The sequence below is a fragment of the Xenia sp. Carnegie-2017 genome, unplaced genomic scaffold (genome assembly GCF_021976095.1).
Source record: "Xenia sp. Carnegie-2017 unplaced genomic scaffold, XeniaSp_v1 HiC_scaffold_13, whole genome shotgun sequence".
Classification (NCBI taxonomy): Eukaryota; Metazoa; Cnidaria; class Anthozoa; order Malacalcyonacea; family Xeniidae; genus Xenia; species Xenia sp. Carnegie-2017.
The window spans coordinates 7,677,161-7,695,445 of NW_025813436.1; the positions used below are offsets into that span (position 1 = coordinate 7,677,161).

Here is an 18,285-nt window from a genome sequence, read left to right on the forward strand (position 1 = left end):
ATTTAGATAACCTACATACGTTTGTTTCTGTTGTATTATTTGTATAATGTTATTATACTGTGGAAAAATTTAGAACGGTCAGCAAACTGCAAACGACAGCAAACTTTCGTCATTTCAGAATTACTTCATTTAATTCACATGTAATAAATTTATGCACTTGTTGGGATTGCATCATGTAAACAGTTGTTTCATAATAACAATTTTGAAAAAATGGTAAAAAAAACAAAAGCAGTGTAAAAACTTGTTTGCTGTATGACAGAACATCACATGAAAGCCAGAGAGGATGCAGGCAGTTTTCGTAGCTTTTTTCGTCATGTCAAATACGAACACTTGTTGGCAGGTCTTTCGGGAGGCGTTTGTTCTACACTCGCCTTACATCCTTTAGATGTCATTAAAGTCCGATTGCAAGGTACAATAATCCAAACTGGCGAATGCAGATGTTGCAACAACATTGACTGAAGGATGTTTAACATCATCAGCATTTTCCCTATTGTTGTATTTTATTTTATAGCATATGATGGAGTGAATTCTGACCCTCATAGATCATATAGTGGACTTCGTCATGCGTTCCGTAGCATTTACATGGAACATGGATGGAAGGGCTTTTATCAAGTACAATTTTGCATTTATAATAATGGACTTTCATTTATGATGATTAGAGAAAGTATTTGATAAACATATTTTACAACTGTTTAACTGAACTTGTATGAATGGCATAATGACAAATAATGGCATGAATACCGAAGGACTGAAAGAAGTTAACATTGATTCAATGTTAACTGTTGAAACTACTTGTACTAAATTTTCTTGAACATGCAAAGTTAAGAAAACATATAATGTTGCTTACATTTTTAATCTAGGGAGTGATACCAAATCTGTGGGGAGCTGGTCTTGCTTGGGGGCTTTATTTTTTTGGGTAAGTTTTCTTCTTTTGTTGTAATGTAAAGCAATAATGAAATTCTTGAGTCATGAAAAACACAATTTCCAGCATACACTTTTTTCTTTTAGTTTCAATTTTTTGAAAGATGCTATAAAAGGAGACAAAAGACAAACACTAACAGCTAAGGAACATTTAATAACAGGCATACTGACAGGTATGCTTCATTTAATATCAGTGAAATATTTTGTTTTGTCTCCACACTTTATTCATGTATGCATTCAGGTGCTGGCACTCTTAGCCTGACCAATCCGATATGGGTTACCAAGACAAGGTTGATTGTACAAAATGATTCAGCCAACCATGCATCAAAATCCACTCATTATCATGGAATGATAGGTAGTGTTGAGATTTACATTAGAGTAATAAGACATCACCATTGAAACGTACATTTATTTTAGATACATTAATAAAAACATGGAAGCACGAAGGAATTCAAGGCTTGTACAAGGTTACTTTTGCAACGTATAAAATTGCTTGTAGTATTTTGATAGTTGATAAATTCATGATTTTGATGAATTTATTGAACCATTGAGTCACTTATAGGTAGACTTTCTTAAAGTTGGTTTCCTTACCATCATAGGATAAGTAAGTTTGGGAGAAACAGGGTTTCTATATATATATGAAATTGAACCTCTTTGTAGGGTTTTTTACCTGGCCTGTTTGGAGTATCCCATGGTGCACTGCAGTTTATGGCTTATGAAGAACTTAAGAAATTTCATAGTTCATATTTTGGTACACCAGTTGACAAGAAATTGGTGAGCATTCATAAATTTACATTTAAAACAATAAGGTTTATGGCTTTACCAGATACAAAAGAATATAATGTAGTTCTTCCAGTGACTTACTTGTCATTCAGCAGTTTACTTCTTTACTGTGGTGTTTTGTAGAGTTCCTCTGACTATATTGTAATGGCAGCTTTATCTAAAATATTCGCCAGTGCTACAACTTACCCTTATCAAGTGGTGCGAACAAGGTTACAGGTAATAATTAAAGTGAATAGTTTGAATATTGTCACCTGCATTTAGATGTTGATCATCTAGGTCTCCCTGTTGGTGTTGACTATAGTTTTGACATTCTTATGGGTAGACTTTTTCAAAGTCAAGTGACTAGCTGTTTCCCTAAGATCTCGAAACGCATGATGAACATCTAATAAAATGTAACAGATTATTATTGTTATTATGAGTAATCCTACAATCTTATATAAGAAATGTTCACTATAAAGTAAATGGTTCACTATTAACCAGTAAAAAGTTCACTATTAACCTGGACGATCATCATTTACAAACATAAAATGTTCACTATAATAAGAATGTCGATTTCTTACGTTATTAGTTATAAGAATCAAATGTTGATGTGGCAATGTGATGATATGAATTATGTCAAGGCTCAAAGCAACTTTTTATCTGCCATATTTCTTCTATAGGATCAATATAATATCGAACGTTATAATGGAGCTTTGGATGTGGTGATCAAGACCTGGCGGTTGGTGTTTATTCATTCTTAACCATTAATTATTTATCAGCAATTTAAATATGTGCTGCACATATTTCATCGTAATTATTTCAAACCTAATGAATGACGATTTTGAACCGGCCTTTTAATGATACCCCGTACTTCTTTTGAACGAAGCTACTCGTCTCTTGTCAAAAACAAAACGTTTCTGGTTTAAATATAAGCTCATTATTAAACCTATCCTGATCCAAATTACGTTTATTTTGCGACATTGTTTTTTAGATTTGAGGGATTTCGTGGATTCTATAAAGGGCTATTCCCAAATTTGCTCAGGTGATGCTTCGATTTATTGCACCTTTTATAAAAGACTATAATTGTCTGTATGATAATGACGTCATAGATGTCATATTCTTCCTTACCAATATAAGTGAAACCATTTCTTTCTTTCTTTTCATCGATTTTCTTTCCAATTTAGAGTGACTCCAGCTTGTTGCATCACATTCGTTACATATGAGAATGTTCTTAGTTTGCTTCAAAGTGAAAATAAATAGAGAAAAACAGTTTTGAGTTTTTTGTTTTTAAACTCACAGTTCTTACAATATATTCTTGCGCAAGTTAATTTTTACTTTCAACTGCACTTATTAGAAAATGCGGTGACAAAACGTTCACAAGAACATTAATTGTGCTATTTGCCTAAATTTGGCGTTCTGACCAGGGGCTAGCTTTAGGGATGACGGTCATGTAGAAGGTTGACAAAATGGTAGACATTAAGGTGGACGGAAAGAAAGGTACAAAGATAGATATTAAAGTTAGATATTAAAGTAGACGAAATGGTGTACACAAAAGTAGACACAAAAGCAGACATAAAGGTAGATATAAACGTAGACATAAATATATACATAAAGGTAGAAAAACTGTTTGATACTTTAAATAGGCACAATTTGTGCAAGTCTAAGTTGAAATAAGCAGTGTTTTTCAATGGATTGCTTTTGCATCTGATCTTGTTTGACCGAAACCTAAATCATTAAGTTGCCGTATTTAATGGAGTGTTTACTTCTCCAATTTTGCAGGTATGAAAAATAGACAAAGGCTTAAACCTTTAACGACTTAATGCCATTTGTATGTAAATTTGTCTAAATTACGGAGAGCTTTTTGAGAAAACGACTTTATTACGTAGATTAGTGAGCTTTTAAGTTGACGATATTTAAGTCAACAATGGCGAAAAGAATATTACCCTGAAAGGTGAACTGCAAACGTGATTGGTAGTTTTTTGGTTGTGTTATAGACAATCAATCACAAAGCTTAATTCATACTCACGTATTGGTTTTAATGCATTGGTACAATTCATAACAAGGTCTACTAATGAGAAATGGCTCGAAGAGAAATATTTATGGTTTGGGAAAGCAATTGTCGAAATATTTTAGACGAACTGTCTTCGCTACCAGAAAAAATGTTGGATGACATTAAGCTGCGTGTATTTTTACGCAAAGACACACCATTCAACAACCGTCCACGGAAAGAAAAGTGGATAGATATTTACGATACATTCACGACAGCTCCATACGCTTCTTACACAACATTGGTAACTTTTTTAGTCAAATACTTCAGGCATCTTGCTTTCCTAAGCCCTCTAGGAACGGACGGCGAAGATAAAGTAGAGCTTTATTTTGAGCCAATGGAATTTTATTTCATTGTCGATTCAGACGAAGAGCGAAAGTATGATGAATTAGTGGCAATATTGACTCAAGAGTATGCATCATCTGGGGTGAGATTTTTTATAGTAAATGGACAAACTGAACACTTGCCAAAAATTTTTGGCTTCGAGTTTTGTAAAATTTGCTGCAAATCGTTTGAAAGCGACGAAATGTTACAGGCGCATAACGTCAAAATGCATAACATATTTTGTGAAAACGAGCTCTGTCCAAAAAACAAATCCCCATTTAGAAACATGGAGGAATATTATAGGCATAAAAGCATGCAAACCAAATGTTTAAAATGTGGCGAAAACAGTCCGGTATTTTGCAAGGTCAGTGATAAAATACAACACATGCAAATTGTTCACGGACAAGAGGACATTTCACAGAATACATTGTCATGCGACTTTTGTCCAAAAAAAGTATTCACGAGCCAAGAACAACTAGACACACACATGAAAAACACACACAAGAAATGCAATTGTGGATGTGCCATGTATTTTGAAACACGGGAAGATTACTTAAGACATTTCTACACAGTTTATCCGCTTGCGTGCTATGAGAATAGAAAATGCCCTCATCGCTTTAAAACAGTCATTCATCAGGCGGCACATCACGAAAGTATCCACAATTCCAAATATCCGTATTACTGTGTGGTATGTTTCAAGCAAAACGGCGGACGCCAAGCGCAAACGTGTGTATTCAAAGACAAAAGTTCTCTAGAGAATCACGGGAGGCTCATGCGCCACAGTGATGAAGAGATGTTTCTGGTCTTCTCTACATCATGCAAACCTACGGCAAAAAGTTCTGCCATTAATTACTGCTAACTAACACATTTTCGCATGCAGGAACAGCATAATTCATTGGATGTGAAGTATTGTAATTCAGTTATTGGTTGAATAAATAAGGAATCACGAAGCGATCATATGGCAATCTCTCTGTATAATGAAAAAAGCAAAAAATTTGTAGAAGTTTGACATAATTAAACCCTGCAATGTTGGTAGGTTACTTTAAAGGACAGATGCTAAACAGAGCATTAAATTTTCACTTAATGGTTGTATGTAACAATAATATTGTATATGAAAGTTTTGAGAATCTTCAGGTACTCAACATTCTACTCTTGTATATGAAAGTTTTGAGAATCTTCAGGTATTCAACAATCTACTTGAACCAGATTGTCATAATCCCACATGATGTTTACCAGAAATCTAACTGAAAGATGTTTTTCATTGGGCATTTATTCATAGCTACTTTGTCACTTCTATTTACTATTGTATATTCATGTTTGTAATTAGAGATATAGCTATTTTTATTCAAAAGTCAATATCCAAGTGTTTGCTTATGTTTGCGTATTAGACACGGAAAGCCACTCTCATATAGTGTTCAAATATTCAGAGCAGAAAAACAGTGAAAATGTGTTGTTCATCGACAAATAATGCAAGTGAATGATTTGAACATTGGAGTATCGTTACATGTTGGTAGATATAGATCGCCACAGCCCTCCCTAAAATTCCTTTTCAACCTGCAAATACTCCTCCACCCGCAATTCAATTAAAGAATACATATATACGTGTGTACCATGGTGTGTACATTTAAGTCCACGACCTAAAGTTATTAAACTTTAGTCAAAACCAGCATAACAATAGCCCTCCTCAGGACTCAACTAACCTGGACGATCTACATCTACAAACATGTAAACAATGCATTGCAAGCCTATATCTAGGTTGCTAAACAAGAAAGCCGTTATTTCAATGACCGGTTTTAGCGAAGTTGGAAATCGTCAAAATCTTGTAAATGACAAATAAGCCAACAATGGCTTCTAAAAAGATTGAACGAAAAATTTATCAACTTCTGTAAAACCAGCCCGGGTTAAGCTCAAACAATAAAAACATATGTGCTCCACAAATTTCACTATCGTGAATTAATTTCTTCTTCCCGCAATCAATATGCTTTGCCATAAAGAGATTCGCGAGAATTAACGCTAAAATCATTCGAGGCAGACAAATCCTGACGCTGGACAAATAGTTCTTCCACATCCTCCAAAGACTTTCCTTTCGTTTCAGGAAGAAAAATGAAAATGTAAACAACACAAAGGAAGCAAACAGCGGCATAAAACCAGTAGCAACCGTAAGAATGGAACTTTTCTTTCATATCGACAAACGATTTTATTACGGTAAACACACTCAACCAATTTACAACGGTCACGATACCGCCTGCAACACCGCGAGCTTTTGAGGGGAATATCTCGGACATTAGGACCCAGGGAATTGGACCCAAACCCAAAGAGAATCCAATCACGAAGCAACACAATGAAATAACCGTAACAACTTTGGGGAAATGATTTGCGTAATATTCCGATAACCCTAGAGCTACCATACTGATACACATAAGTGCAGTAGGGAACAGCAACAGCAAACGTCGTCCCAGCTTATCCACGATTAAACATGATATTGCTGTAGCTACAAACTGGATAAGCGCTACAGTAATTTCGGCGAGATTGGAATTTTTGATACCTGCATCGCCAAGGATGATTGAGGCATATGACAAAACTGCGTTGATACCACTGAACTGTTGAAACAACATTATCAAAATGACGACAATCAATGGACGATAGATAAGCGGTTTTTTTAGCTCAACTAATGACATGGCATCGCTGCTTTCTGAAAATTATTGAATCAGAATAAAACAATTTTACCAAATGATACAGACATAAAAAAACTAAAATAATCAAACATTTTCACCATAAAATATACTTGTCAAATCTAATCCCTCACCTAGTCAAATCTAACCTCTCAACTACTAAATCCATCATCTACTGTACGTATTCATCATCTCTCACCTACTCAATCTCAGCCACTCATCTAGTCAAATCTAACCTTTCACCTACTAAATCCTTATCCATCATCTACTGTACTTAAACATCATCTACTGTACTTATTCATCATCTCTCACCTACTCAATCTCAGACACCCATCTAGTCAAATCTAACCTTTCACCTACTAAATCCTTATCCATCATCTACTGTACTTAAACATCATCTACTGTACTTATTCATCATCTCTCACCTACTCAATCCCAGCCACTCACCTAAGCTATGTCGAATCTCTTCATGTTCTTGTCTGCATTTGTACTCAGATGCATTTCTTAAGAACATTAAAGAATCGTAGGCATCTCTGAATCTTTTATTTTTGATAAGCCAGCGTGGAGTTTCTGGAAACTGAGTCATTAATAATACCATTGCAGATGGTGGAACAGCTGCTGTTACAGCTAACCAATGCCAGTTCAAACTGGCACCAAAACAGTAAGCCAAAAGAATACCAAATGTTACTCCCAACTGGTTAGTACAACCAAGTGCTCCACGGTATTTTGCAGGTGCTATTTCAGCAATATAAACCTAAAAACAAAAAGCCTATCAACTCAAGCAATCACAAAGTCATTTATGTCCTTGCTTCCCAAGTTTTTCAGTGAATTGCACCCCTTTACGTTAAAATCATTAGTAAGGATTCTTCATCTCTCATTAGAGAAAAGGAGAAAAAATATTGAGAGGTGAAAATCCAATAATTTTATTAATTTTTAACAAAACTTACAGGAACTGACAAAGAGACAACACCAACACCTATACCAGTAAGAAATCTTCCGAGATAAAACAATTCAATGTGTTTGACAGATATGATGAGAATCCAGCCAGCAACCATTGGAAATGAAGACATCATTATGTTGCACCTACGTCCAAACTTGTCAATTGTGCGAAGGCCAACCAAAGCACCAAATATGGCACCAATAGCAGCAATGGCCTGTTTAAATAATTTACATGAATGTTTTTAAGGAAAACATCAATTGGCTACATTTCCCCCCTTTGACCAGCATCTACAACTAATATGTCATAATTATGATCCCAATCTAATGCATATTTCCGTCAAAAAAAAGATTTGTAAAAACATAGTAGATATCATGGTTAACGCCAATAAATAAATACAATATATTTCTCCTATAATTCTATATAAAAAAAACTTACATTAAACCAGGATAACTGCTGTGAACTCCAATTCAATTTGCTTTCGAGATGCTTTTCAACAGGCGAGGGGTAGCCCATTACAAAACCAAATGCAATCGCTCCAAGGCAGGCCGTGAATGTTGCGCTTACTACCTTGACTGTCAAACGATTTGGTGTGTTACCAGTATTGGTCAAATGTTGATATTCTTCACCACTTTCAACAGAATTGACGCGCATTTTTGAACTTTTTCAATGCTCAGTAACTTTTTTAATGTAAGTATGGAAGAATAATCAGCATCTATCGATTTTTAGAATGAAAATTATGCTGTCAAATATAATTATCGCACCCACTTATTTAACAATCATGTGAGTGATTTTTGAAAACTTCATGTAATTAAAATGCAGCAAATCGATCAACTAGTTTTACCGGTTGCGGTTGCAACTGTCATAACTTACAGTAACCGCAGTAACATCCAAAATAAAAAACACCCTTGACGCAAAATAAAAAACATCATGCCGAAATCATGTCTATCCGACAGAGGTAAAGAGATCAAGTTTCTTATAACAATCCATGTTAACATACTAACATATTTTGTCTTTCATTTTTTGCTATATTGCAAGGAGCCAACTTTGATTTGCAATTCAGACTGTGCCTTACTAGAAAAACCCACTTCCCGAGCAAAATCCGAGTAAGAATTACATAGTAAATTACAGTTAAAAGTAGTTACTAAAAACCTCCAGTAATAACACACATGGAACATCAACCAAAAAACTGTTTTTATACTGGTAACAGCTCACCAACAGGTGTGACATGTTTAATCTAACATACCAAAAAAGGAGGAAATGTTTCATAACATTCACATCGTTGCACATGTAGAGATAACCCATCGTTACATCCATAACTCGTGAACAGAATTATATTATAATTTATAGCTCATGTTGTAATAATTATATATGTAATCATACAGTGTAGGTTCAAAAAGAGGGATATTTTTGTAATATAAAACGGCATTCCTCATCTTGAAGCAAATTTTTAATAGTATAATAATATAATTAGAATAAATAACAATGGAATGGTTACACATTGAATGTGATAATCATAGCATGGCCATATCATAATTCTCTTATTTTTTTGACTCATTTGTAATTTTGACTCGGAACCACCATGTTCTATGGAACATTATACAAAACTTTTACTTGAAACAAACAACATTGACATAAATAAATGCAACAAGAATAAAACATTTTCGACGCGTTCTATCTTTCTTACGGTTGAAAAATTATTAAGCAGTACCGTACGGTGAACTGGAATCTTCATGAGCTAGCAAACCCTTACGCCTGCCCTTGAAGAGTTTTTCTACCTCTTCCAATGTTTTACCTTTGGTTTCTGGTAGGACGAAAAACACGTAAACAGCAGATAAACAGCACACAGAAGAATAGAAAATGTAAAGACCACTAACGCCGAACGAAATTTTCATTCTCACGTAGAATTTCACTACAAGAAAATTACACAGCCAATTGATGGCAGTCGCGAGACTAGTCGCCCTTGCCCTGATCCTCGTCGAAAGTACTTCGGACATTACTGTCCAGGGGAGTGGTCCCCAGCCTATGGAGAAGCCAATGATGTAGAGACATAGAAATACCATAGTGAACTCTTTGGGAATTTTTTTGTAATGTTCACCAACTCCCAACATTACCATGCTTATAGACATTACAGCCCCTGGAACAATGAGCAAAATTCTTCTGCCAACTTTATCCACAATTAAGCAAGAAACAGCAGTGGCAATAATTTGCATTACAGTAAGCGAAATCTCAGCAACTTCAGGATTCGATATTCCGGCATCGTCCAACATGATCCTAGCGTATGAAAAGACTGCATTTATTCCACTAAACTGTTGAAAGACCATTAGAATGGAGGCGATCAACAACGGTCGATACACCGATGGTTTTTTGATTTCACCCATCGTCATTGGCTCGTAAGTGTCTGAATTGATGAAAAGACATCTTTAATGATGTTGAATCAATTTACTATCTACTTTTGACACGCAAACTTACAAATTAATATTAGCTTTAAGTTCATTCGTCCTTTCATAACTGTTTGTAGTCATGTAGCTTAATGTGATCTACTCAACCAGTGCAATGTATACTTCAATCTTAACCTATTAATAAGTTTAAAATTGTTTGTTTTACAAATGGGTACAACTGAACATTCTGGTTAATTTTTGAGCTGAAAAGTTGATGTTTATGTGCAAAGTCATCGTAAGGCAAACTAACGTCTACTTTACATACCTAACGTCGCTCTTATTTCTTCCGCTTCCAGCTGGCACTCGCGGTAGGAGGTTCCTCTAAGAAAAAGAAGCGCAAGACAGCCTTCGTGCATTTTACCATGCTGTATCAACCAACGTGGTGTCTCTGGAGAAAACATCATAAAGATAGCCATCAAGGCAGCAGGAAATATAGCTACTATGGCCAACCAACACCATGAAACAAACGCACCAGTCACGTAAGCCAAGAGAAAACCAAATGTTACACCCAGTTGATTCATATTTGACAAAGAACCGCGATATTTTGCCGGAGCTATTTCTGCGATGTAAGTCTGAAGAAAAAACAAAATGTATCAAGCCTGGTTTTCTTTATCTTTTTTTCCAGAGGTGTTCAGCTCCGTTTTCTAAAATTTTGCTGTACATAAAATATGCTGTTTACTTGTCTTTTGGTCAGATTTAGGCTCATAGCAATGAAATATTTCTACAGTCATGAGTTATTCACATACAATCAAGAGGATTAGTAATCAATACGACAAAACACACCGGAACTGAAGTTGTCTCGATTCCAAGACCAAATCCGGTCAAAAATCGTCCGATGAAAGCCATCCAAGTCCCTTGGGCGCTTCCAATCAACACCCAGGATGCACAAAGAGGAAGAGTACACAACATAATGTTAAATTTTCGACCAAATCTTTCAACAGTGATGCGGGCAATCAAGGCGCTGATCAATGCTCCCAGGCATAAAATGGACTAAAATGAATAAAAGATTTATGAGTGAAATTCCAAGCAACCGTATCTGCATTTTTATTGTGATTGCCATGTTTAAAAAAGAACTGCGAATTTTTTCACTTAACGTGGGCTCAGAAAATGTTCTTGTCGTTAGGATTTTAATTTTCGTGGTTTATGGTTGAAACTTTATAGGTTTGATAGCCTGCCAAGAGACGTTTCTACAGAGCTATGAACACATTTACATTTGAGTTTCCTTAAGGCATCTCTTCCGTTGAAAAAGGAACACCCAGATTTCCAACAGCCCGATAATTTACTGCAGCAAAAACACATCGTCGTTTTTTGAGAGTTCTACATGTCATCCTTGCCTTCTTTTTCTTAGTGCGCAAACCAAGATTCCTTGAATTGGCATGTGATCTCAGTAGCAAATAGAAGGTCAATGAAAAGCAGGTCAAAGGTTTCAACTCGTGAACAACCTTAGTCAAGTATAGTAAAGGTTGTAAATAAATGTGTATACACAATTACACGTTAACGACGGAACATTATCATTAACTTCATCATGACTTAACCATTGTCTTGTTCATTCTTATGCACGCCAAGTAAATACTTTATAGGAAATTAAATAAACAGAATTTAACCAAATAACCAATCATATATAAATGGATAAAAGCAAACTACGACATTAATTAGCTAAGTTAATAACTTCTACTTACATTAAACCATGTTAGTTCTGTATCACCCCAATGGAAATCATGTTTCAATTGTTTTAACATAGGTGAACTATAGCCGATGGCATACCCAAACGATACAGAGCCGAACAGGCAGTCGATGTTGCCAAAACTTCTTTAACGGTCAGTTTACTCATTCGTTCTTCGTAAATATTGCTCTGGTACGCTTCATCCTGTATTGAATCCTCCTTGCGATAATTTGACTCGGAGAGCACCATCGGTTTCATTTCGAATGCTGTGCAGCTTTTTGTATGGCCTTTGTTTGGTACTGACGAACTCAGTGAAATTGCCCACAACAAAGTTGTTCATCTCCTGGTTCTGTTTTAAATAGTAAGATCCCGCGTGATTTAAATTTTGCACTGCAAAACTCAGCTTCTGATCACATGAAAATTCCTTTTTTTGGCAAAGTATTTTATAAAAACTTCCATTTATATCGTAATCAATGTCGTAATAAATTATGTCATAATATTTCCCCGATAATTTAACCACAGTCTCATTAATTAGAACAACTTACGAGCTCTATAGAGATAAATCCACGAATAATATGAAAACCAAACAACTTTTACATGAGAAGGACCATTATTGAACAATTTTATACCATTAACAGGAATAAGATCCTGTTCTTGTGAAGTTGATAATATTTTGTTTGACTTTGTCCCTGGATCATGTGATCAGGGTCTGGGTCTATAACACATCGACGATTCCTTTAACATGTGTGTTCCAGTCAATAGTACAAAGGCGTGATGTAACGCTAAAATTTTTTGAGTATTTGTTCGGGGTGGATTATGATGTATGTTTAAATACAGACGTTAAAATCGCAGAGTTTTGTCAATTTGATATTTTCTTAAGATTGGTGGTGAATAACGTTTTCCTGAAACACGTGCGCAAAAATGCTTAAGAGTAAACAAAAATCATGTGGATATATTTATGCATAAAACGAAAGGAAGGTCAACGAAAGGCAGGTCTAGGGTTGCAACTCGTGAGTAAGTATAGTTCAACACACCACCAAGCGCTGCCTCTAATTAAACATGTAAACATGTTTATACATTTATGTATAAAACAAAAGAAAGGTCAACGAAAGGCAGGTCTAGGGTTGCAACTCGTGAGTAAGTATAGTTCAACACACCACCAAGCGCTGCCTCTAATTAAACATGTATATATATTTATGTATAAAATGAAAGGAAGTTCAACGAAAGGCAGGTCTAGGGTTGAAACTCGTGAGTAAGTATAGTTCAACACACCACCAAGCGCTGCCTCTAATTAAACATGTATATATATTTATGTATAAAACGAAAGGAAGTTCAACGAAAGGCAGGTCTAGGGTTGCAACTCGTGAGTAAGTATAGTTCAACACCACCAAGCGCTGCCTCTAATTAAACATTTAAGTTTTGAAAGTATATTTTGCACATCGCAGACAGAATACTTTTACAGCTTAGATAAGAAAGTGTGCAAAATTTTGGTCGAAACAATGAAATGATACAATCTACTTAATACTAGGAAAAGCTGATAAAAAATGTTAGGAAAAGCTGATAAACATATTGGTTGGACTACTATGAACTGTCACATGTTGTTCCAGATGAATCTGCTGCACGTAAAAGTCGAAAAATAAAATTCCTTACAGAAAGAATAAGCGAGAAACGAGCACAGATGAAAATTAGTTCAATGTTCACAACAGATCTTAACAGATTCACTGGTGACATATGAGACGCAAGAATTCCAATGACATATGTGTTTATGCCAAATGATATTGCTTAGTTATAGTAAATTTACGATTGTATGTCACAGACAGAATTATCTTAATGACAAATGCATCTAAGGCCAGTTTTACTATGCGAAAAGCATTTGGTTTGACTGAAAATAACTTGTTCAAAACATAAAAATTCCTTCGAAGTACTCAAAAATTGGTTCAACATACTCGAAAAATGGTTTAAAGTGCTCAGCAATTAATTTGAAATACTCAATATTTGGTTTGAAGTACTTAACAACTGATTTAAAGTTTTCGTAATTGGTTAGATAGTACTCTAAATCTCAATAAAAATTACTACATAAAATTACCATCCAAAATTAGACACTGTTTTAAATTGTGATTATATCATCAAACGTGACATAAGCATTTATCCTAACATGATAATAGGACAAAGGTCGTTGCGTATTAAAGTTTCGTGACTTCAACTACAGTTTACAAGAATTGATGGCAGCGTATAGGAGAAGACGTACTGTAAAAACGGTTTTGAAAAACTAATGTTAAAATTTAACGGTAAACATTTTTATTTACCCCACATAATAAAGTAGCAATATTTGATCAATCATTTGCTAAGCAGTACAATAATGCCATGTTTCCATTCAAAAATACTATGAATAACATAATAAGATACATTAAGATACTTTAGGTTAACGACGACCAGGCTCGTGAGGTCAGTAACGTGAGAAGTGATCAACATTTTGTACCATATGTTGATCAAATATATAAATGCGTAAGCACATATTTGTATGAAAGCAACTATTTCTTGCGCACATACGACAATTTAAGTATACTTCCACCATTTCATAAACTGCTAAATCTTAAGTGAAATTTTTTAACTTTTGTTGTTTATCGTCAAATTGAGCTCTTTCTCCAACTGTCTCACAACGCGATGATTCATGAATAATAACTTTATAAGAAAAAGGGCAAAAACACGATTCATCATGCATGCAATGACATACAAAGCAAAAGACGATAGCATGAAAATATAATTTTGCGTTTAACACATACGATACAAAAGGACCGAGTAGAGACCGGGTCCAATAGACCGCATATTACATAATACAGTGACATTGCACAAAATACATATGTGGCAAAGATTTTAATTGGCTGCAATTAAAGCTCACCTGACCCGATGGCAAAAAATGGTGAAGAACCGCCTCCATTCTGTCTGGTTTCAAGACAACCTACAATCATAGAAAAAAATTGATTGAGAAACTTTACTAGCTCATTATAGCGCAATTGTCACTTGTGGAAAGGAATCAGTTTTTAGATCTTTGCACTGATCTAATACTTTAAATGTAAAGTAGCTATTTTGATTGGTTAACATACCTCATGTGGACGTTCCAATAAATTGCAATGCTGTTGTGCAAACTTTAATATTTTCACTAAAATTGCCTCAGCCATGATTCTGTTCTCATAACGCTCGCAAATCATTCCCATACCACAACTATAAAAAACATCAAAAACATAAATGACTAACAATTTACAAATAAGTTATATTTATCAAATAGGATAATCATAAAGTATCATGGATCTCTTTACAATGCTCTGGGAATAAGCAGTTTATTCATTCACAAACTATCAGAAAACTCATCAGAGCATGTGTAGTTAGTTTATCCAAGCATGTGAAGTCCACTTCAACAATTGAGTTCACAGTCATAGCAATGACCAACTGGATGAACTTGCATTACTTTTGCATTAACTAACTCACTTAGTCACAAATTATCAGGAAATTTAACAAAACAATATAGTGCAAAGTTGCCTAGAAAGTGCAAGTTATTTTTACCTTTTCTGTACTTTCCAAATGACTATTTTCTCTGTGGTAAATGGCTGTGCAGGATAAAGTCTAATAACAAAATTGATTTTATGACATCAACTGGATGATTTCATGATAACCACAGAATTTTATGACCCTCACCTGAAAATACCAGATGTCATTGCTGTGTTAGGCCTAAAGGCAAAATTATGATGATAATTAAACTCCATGAGTACTAACACTGCAAAAACTCAAATTTAACAGTATTTTACAGACAGATGTGCAGAACAAGTTTAGAATTTAATTTAACTCAATGTTAACAAAACAATTTATTATGATCTTCATTATGCTCCAATCCTTGGCAATACAAACATATTTACCAACCCAGTATTTTTAGCCAGCTCACCAGCATTTGAAATAGAAGTATTAACTGCACCACGGAATGAGAATTCTGACTGAACTTTTGATGCGACAAATGCAATGTTTTTCTTGTTTATTTCTCGTTGATCATCAGCTAAAGCATTGCCTGAAACCTGAGTTTGTGTAAAATTGAACTAAGATGGTATTTATGGTAGGGAGGAGAGGGGGGTGATCACTATGTTTATGGACCAACTTAAATTGTAGTTTCTGTGTTTGATTGAAAAGCACACAATTTATGGCAATCCCACTTTCTGTCCTCTATCAGTTTCTGGGCCAACTTTTCATACAAAATTTACAAAAGCCACGTACAAAATGCACCCTTGAAAGTCTGCTGAAGGTTATCATTATAGAAATTGTTGTATGAGCAGTATTTAGCAGTAAAAATGAATGCAAGGAGAAAGAAGCTAGTTATGTAATTAAATGATAGATGCCCCGATCTTTTTTGCACAAATTATCGACTTACTTTTAAACAGCAATCGAACTAATATACGTGCCCTCGTTTTACATAGTTTTTGGAAAAATGGTAACTTATTTTCAGTAAATAATACATTATACATACCGTCTTTTCGTTCGCAAATATAACCGAGTAAAGTACTTTACAGGTTCCCGATGAAATTGAACACACAAAAAATGCATAAACCATGACAATGAAAGGTTGTCGAGAAACAAAACAACACTTTACGATGTTTCATTTAAACTTTATTATTTGTAATGTGCTGCAGCAGTGGGCTGCCGGTGGCCTTCATCAACATGTTCACATCATCCAAACGTCCGCTCTGAAACATGCTCTGAAAGTATTTACGGTATTTCCCGAGCATATTACGAAACTAATCGATTCATTATTGGATTCGTTTGACTTACATATTCACAGATTTTCTTCGTTTTATTATGATAAAATTTGCTACCATGAAACCTTGACACAGTCTAAGGATATTTACAACAACACCTGTCTATAGAGAGAGTTTACTTTAATTTTTGCAGCAATGTGCCATCATAGTGCACAAGGTGAAATATTCAATATTTTACTATGGTGAACAATACTTCACTGACTAAAAGACAGTTAGACGATACAAATAAGTTGCCATGGTTACTTTAAAGATACATTCTTTACCAATTAAACATGGGCAATGTCAACGGTTCATTTCTGACTAGATACTGCAGACGCAATTACATCCCAGAGGTAATTTGCAATGAAATGGTCACTGTGATCTTTCAAATCAAGAGAGAAAGGCCTCACATCTTGAAGTGATGTAACAAATCCTTGCAGTTTGTCATCTCCACTATCATAATCCCATCGAAGACGTGTAATATTGGAATACAAGCTGAATGAGTACTTGGTTTTAGGCAATGCATCTGTAACCTTTTTTTGAATCTGGTACTTTTCCTTACGAATTTCTACACCAACTGACTCTGTTTCTTTAATTGTGTTCTCCAAGCAGTGAAGTTGTGAATTAAGATTTTCTATTTCCTCAACTTTTCTTGCATTTTCTTCTTGCAAACTCGAAATCACCTCTCCATTTTCTATGTTTTGATGGAAGCATTTTGAATTTGATTTTTCCTCTGTATGTAGAAGTGCAAGCAAAGTTTGATGAATTCGTTTCATATTCAAATTTTGTTGATTGGCTACCTCGACATCTTCCTTTATTTCATCTGCTACGCTGAAGAGTGTTTTAGAGTCACCAGCACTGTCAAGCAACTTTGAAGTATCCTTCCAAGCTTGGATAAGCTCTTTAAATTCATCGCACATGATTTGTTGAAAGAAAAAATAACAAGAAAGAGATTTTAATTTTAAAAATATCTCACAAAACTATTTTGAAAATGGCGCCCAAATCGATGTTTCCGCTTTAATGAAAATTGAAATAAATAGCTTCCCACAGAGTGACACACTGATTTTTAGATTTTACATGAGATTTTTAGTCCACTGCGTTAAGGAAAAACCCACTATGAAATAGGTATACAGGCGACGTATTATCACTCAATTACAACAAAACTTTTTCCTAAGTTTACGAACAATTTACGTTCAGTCAATGCGAAAGCAATATGGCCGACGACGAATTAAGAAGACTTCAAAACGATACAGAAATTTTAGTCAAAGATGGCGAGACGGAATTGGCTATAAATAAATACACCAGCTTTATTAAGAGACATGCTGCAGGAAGCGAGTATAATGCAAAAACACTTGCTATGGCATGGAATAACCGCGGTCATTTACGTTATTTAAGTGTAGATTTTCATGGCGCGATTGAAGATTACACCACAGCACTTCAACTAAACCCTCGTTTCGTCGTTTCCTACTATAACCGTGGACAAATTCACTACAGAATGGGTAGATTTGAACAAGCAATCGATGATTTGGAGAGAGCTCTTCAATTGGATCCAACTTTTACGGATGCCTTACTTAATCTTAATCAAGCCAAAAAAGATTTACTAATCAAATTAAGTTACACAGATAACTCCGAAAACTAAATTGGTGGATTTACTAAGGACTGACCTTATTGTAAATTGTCTTGTAGAAAAAATAATATAAATTCAATATATGAACTTTCCAACGAGTCGTAATTTTGTAG

General features: G+C 34.9%; 7 protein-coding genes and 1 long non-coding RNA gene across 10 annotated transcripts in view; 3 read left to right on the forward strand and 5 right to left on the reverse strand.

The window, feature by feature from the left end:
• Positions 1-8,434, reverse strand: part of LOC124452886 (solute carrier family 2, facilitated glucose transporter member 8-like) — a 34,946-nt gene extending 26,512 nt beyond the window's left edge. The window contains exons 1-4 of the mRNA XM_047003519.1: positions 8,102-8,434; positions 7,674-7,880; positions 7,174-7,480; positions 6,637-6,746 (exon numbers count right to left, since the gene is read on the reverse strand). Of these exons, the coding sequence (XP_046859475.1) occupies positions 6,637-6,746; positions 7,174-7,480; positions 7,674-7,880; positions 8,102-8,317 (840 nt within the window). The 5' untranslated portion in view covers positions 8,318-8,434. The remainder of the gene's footprint in view (positions 1-6,636; positions 6,747-7,173; positions 7,481-7,673; positions 7,881-8,101) is intronic.
• Positions 118-2,952, forward strand: LOC124452927 (mitochondrial folate transporter/carrier-like). The gene is made up of 11 exons (XM_047003589.1): positions 118-409; positions 512-612; positions 861-916; positions 1,009-1,094; positions 1,163-1,276; positions 1,339-1,388; positions 1,582-1,695; positions 1,828-1,920; positions 2,364-2,422; positions 2,675-2,725; positions 2,868-2,952. Exons 1-11 carry the CDS (start codon positions 253-255, stop codon positions 2,941-2,943), a joined length of 957 nt encoding a protein of 318 aa, XP_046859545.1. The 5' UTR covers positions 118-252; the 3' UTR covers positions 2,944-2,952.
• Positions 990-2,902, reverse strand: LOC124452953. Of its 3 annotated transcripts, none has more exons than XR_006950917.1 (4): positions 2,812-2,902; positions 1,956-2,086; positions 1,786-1,861; positions 990-1,028 (listed from the first exon to the last, which is right to left on the reverse strand). It is a non-coding gene; the product is annotated as an uncharacterized LOC124452953 (long non-coding RNA). The 3 variants fall into 3 exon arrangements; XR_006950919.1 differs by lacking the exon at positions 2,812-2,902 and adding an exon at positions 2,509-2,625; XR_006950916.1 differs by lacking the exon at positions 2,812-2,902 and adding an exon at positions 2,265-2,340.
• Positions 3,741-5,417, forward strand: LOC124452920 (zinc finger protein 28-like). The gene has a single exon (XM_047003578.1). It carries the CDS (start codon positions 3,762-3,764, stop codon positions 4,911-4,913), a length of 1,152 nt encoding a protein of 383 aa, XP_046859534.1. The 5' UTR covers positions 3,741-3,761; the 3' UTR covers positions 4,914-5,417.
• A 664-nt stretch (positions 8,435-9,098) lies between the features above and the next one.
• LOC124452897 (solute carrier family 2, facilitated glucose transporter member 8-like) lies at positions 9,099-12,172 on the reverse strand. The gene is made up of 4 exons (XM_047003530.1): positions 11,784-12,172; positions 10,888-11,094; positions 10,370-10,676; positions 9,099-10,064 (listed from the first exon to the last, which is right to left on the reverse strand). The coding sequence occupies exons 1-4, from the start codon at positions 11,841-11,843 to the stop codon at positions 9,364-9,366; spliced, it is 1,275 nt and encodes a 424-aa protein (XP_046859486.1). The 5' UTR covers positions 11,844-12,172; the 3' UTR covers positions 9,099-9,363.
• Positions 12,173-14,048: 1,876 nt separating this feature from the next.
• On the reverse strand, positions 14,049-16,482 carry LOC124459566 (AP-5 complex subunit sigma-1-like). Its single transcript, XM_047009028.1, has 7 exons — positions 16,278-16,482; positions 15,683-15,831; positions 15,461-15,493; positions 15,329-15,388; positions 14,872-14,989; positions 14,667-14,726; positions 14,049-14,449 (listed from the first exon to the last, which is right to left on the reverse strand). The coding sequence occupies exons 1-7, from the start codon at positions 16,359-16,361 to the stop codon at positions 14,375-14,377; spliced, it is 579 nt and encodes a 192-aa protein (XP_046864984.1). The 5' UTR covers positions 16,362-16,482; the 3' UTR covers positions 14,049-14,374.
• A 100-nt stretch (positions 16,483-16,582) lies between these two features.
• On the reverse strand, positions 16,583-17,603 carry LOC124459565 (kinetochore protein spc24-like). Its single transcript, XM_047009027.1, has one exon. It carries the CDS (start codon positions 17,463-17,465, stop codon positions 16,857-16,859), a length of 609 nt encoding a protein of 202 aa, XP_046864983.1. The 5' UTR covers positions 17,466-17,603; the 3' UTR covers positions 16,583-16,856.
• On the forward strand, positions 17,598-18,277 carry LOC124459567 (tetratricopeptide repeat protein 32-like). Its single transcript, XM_047009030.1, has one exon. It carries the CDS (start codon positions 17,759-17,761, stop codon positions 18,182-18,184), a length of 426 nt encoding a protein of 141 aa, XP_046864986.1. The 5' UTR covers positions 17,598-17,758; the 3' UTR covers positions 18,185-18,277.
• The last annotated feature ends 8 nt before the right edge of the window (positions 18,278-18,285 follow it).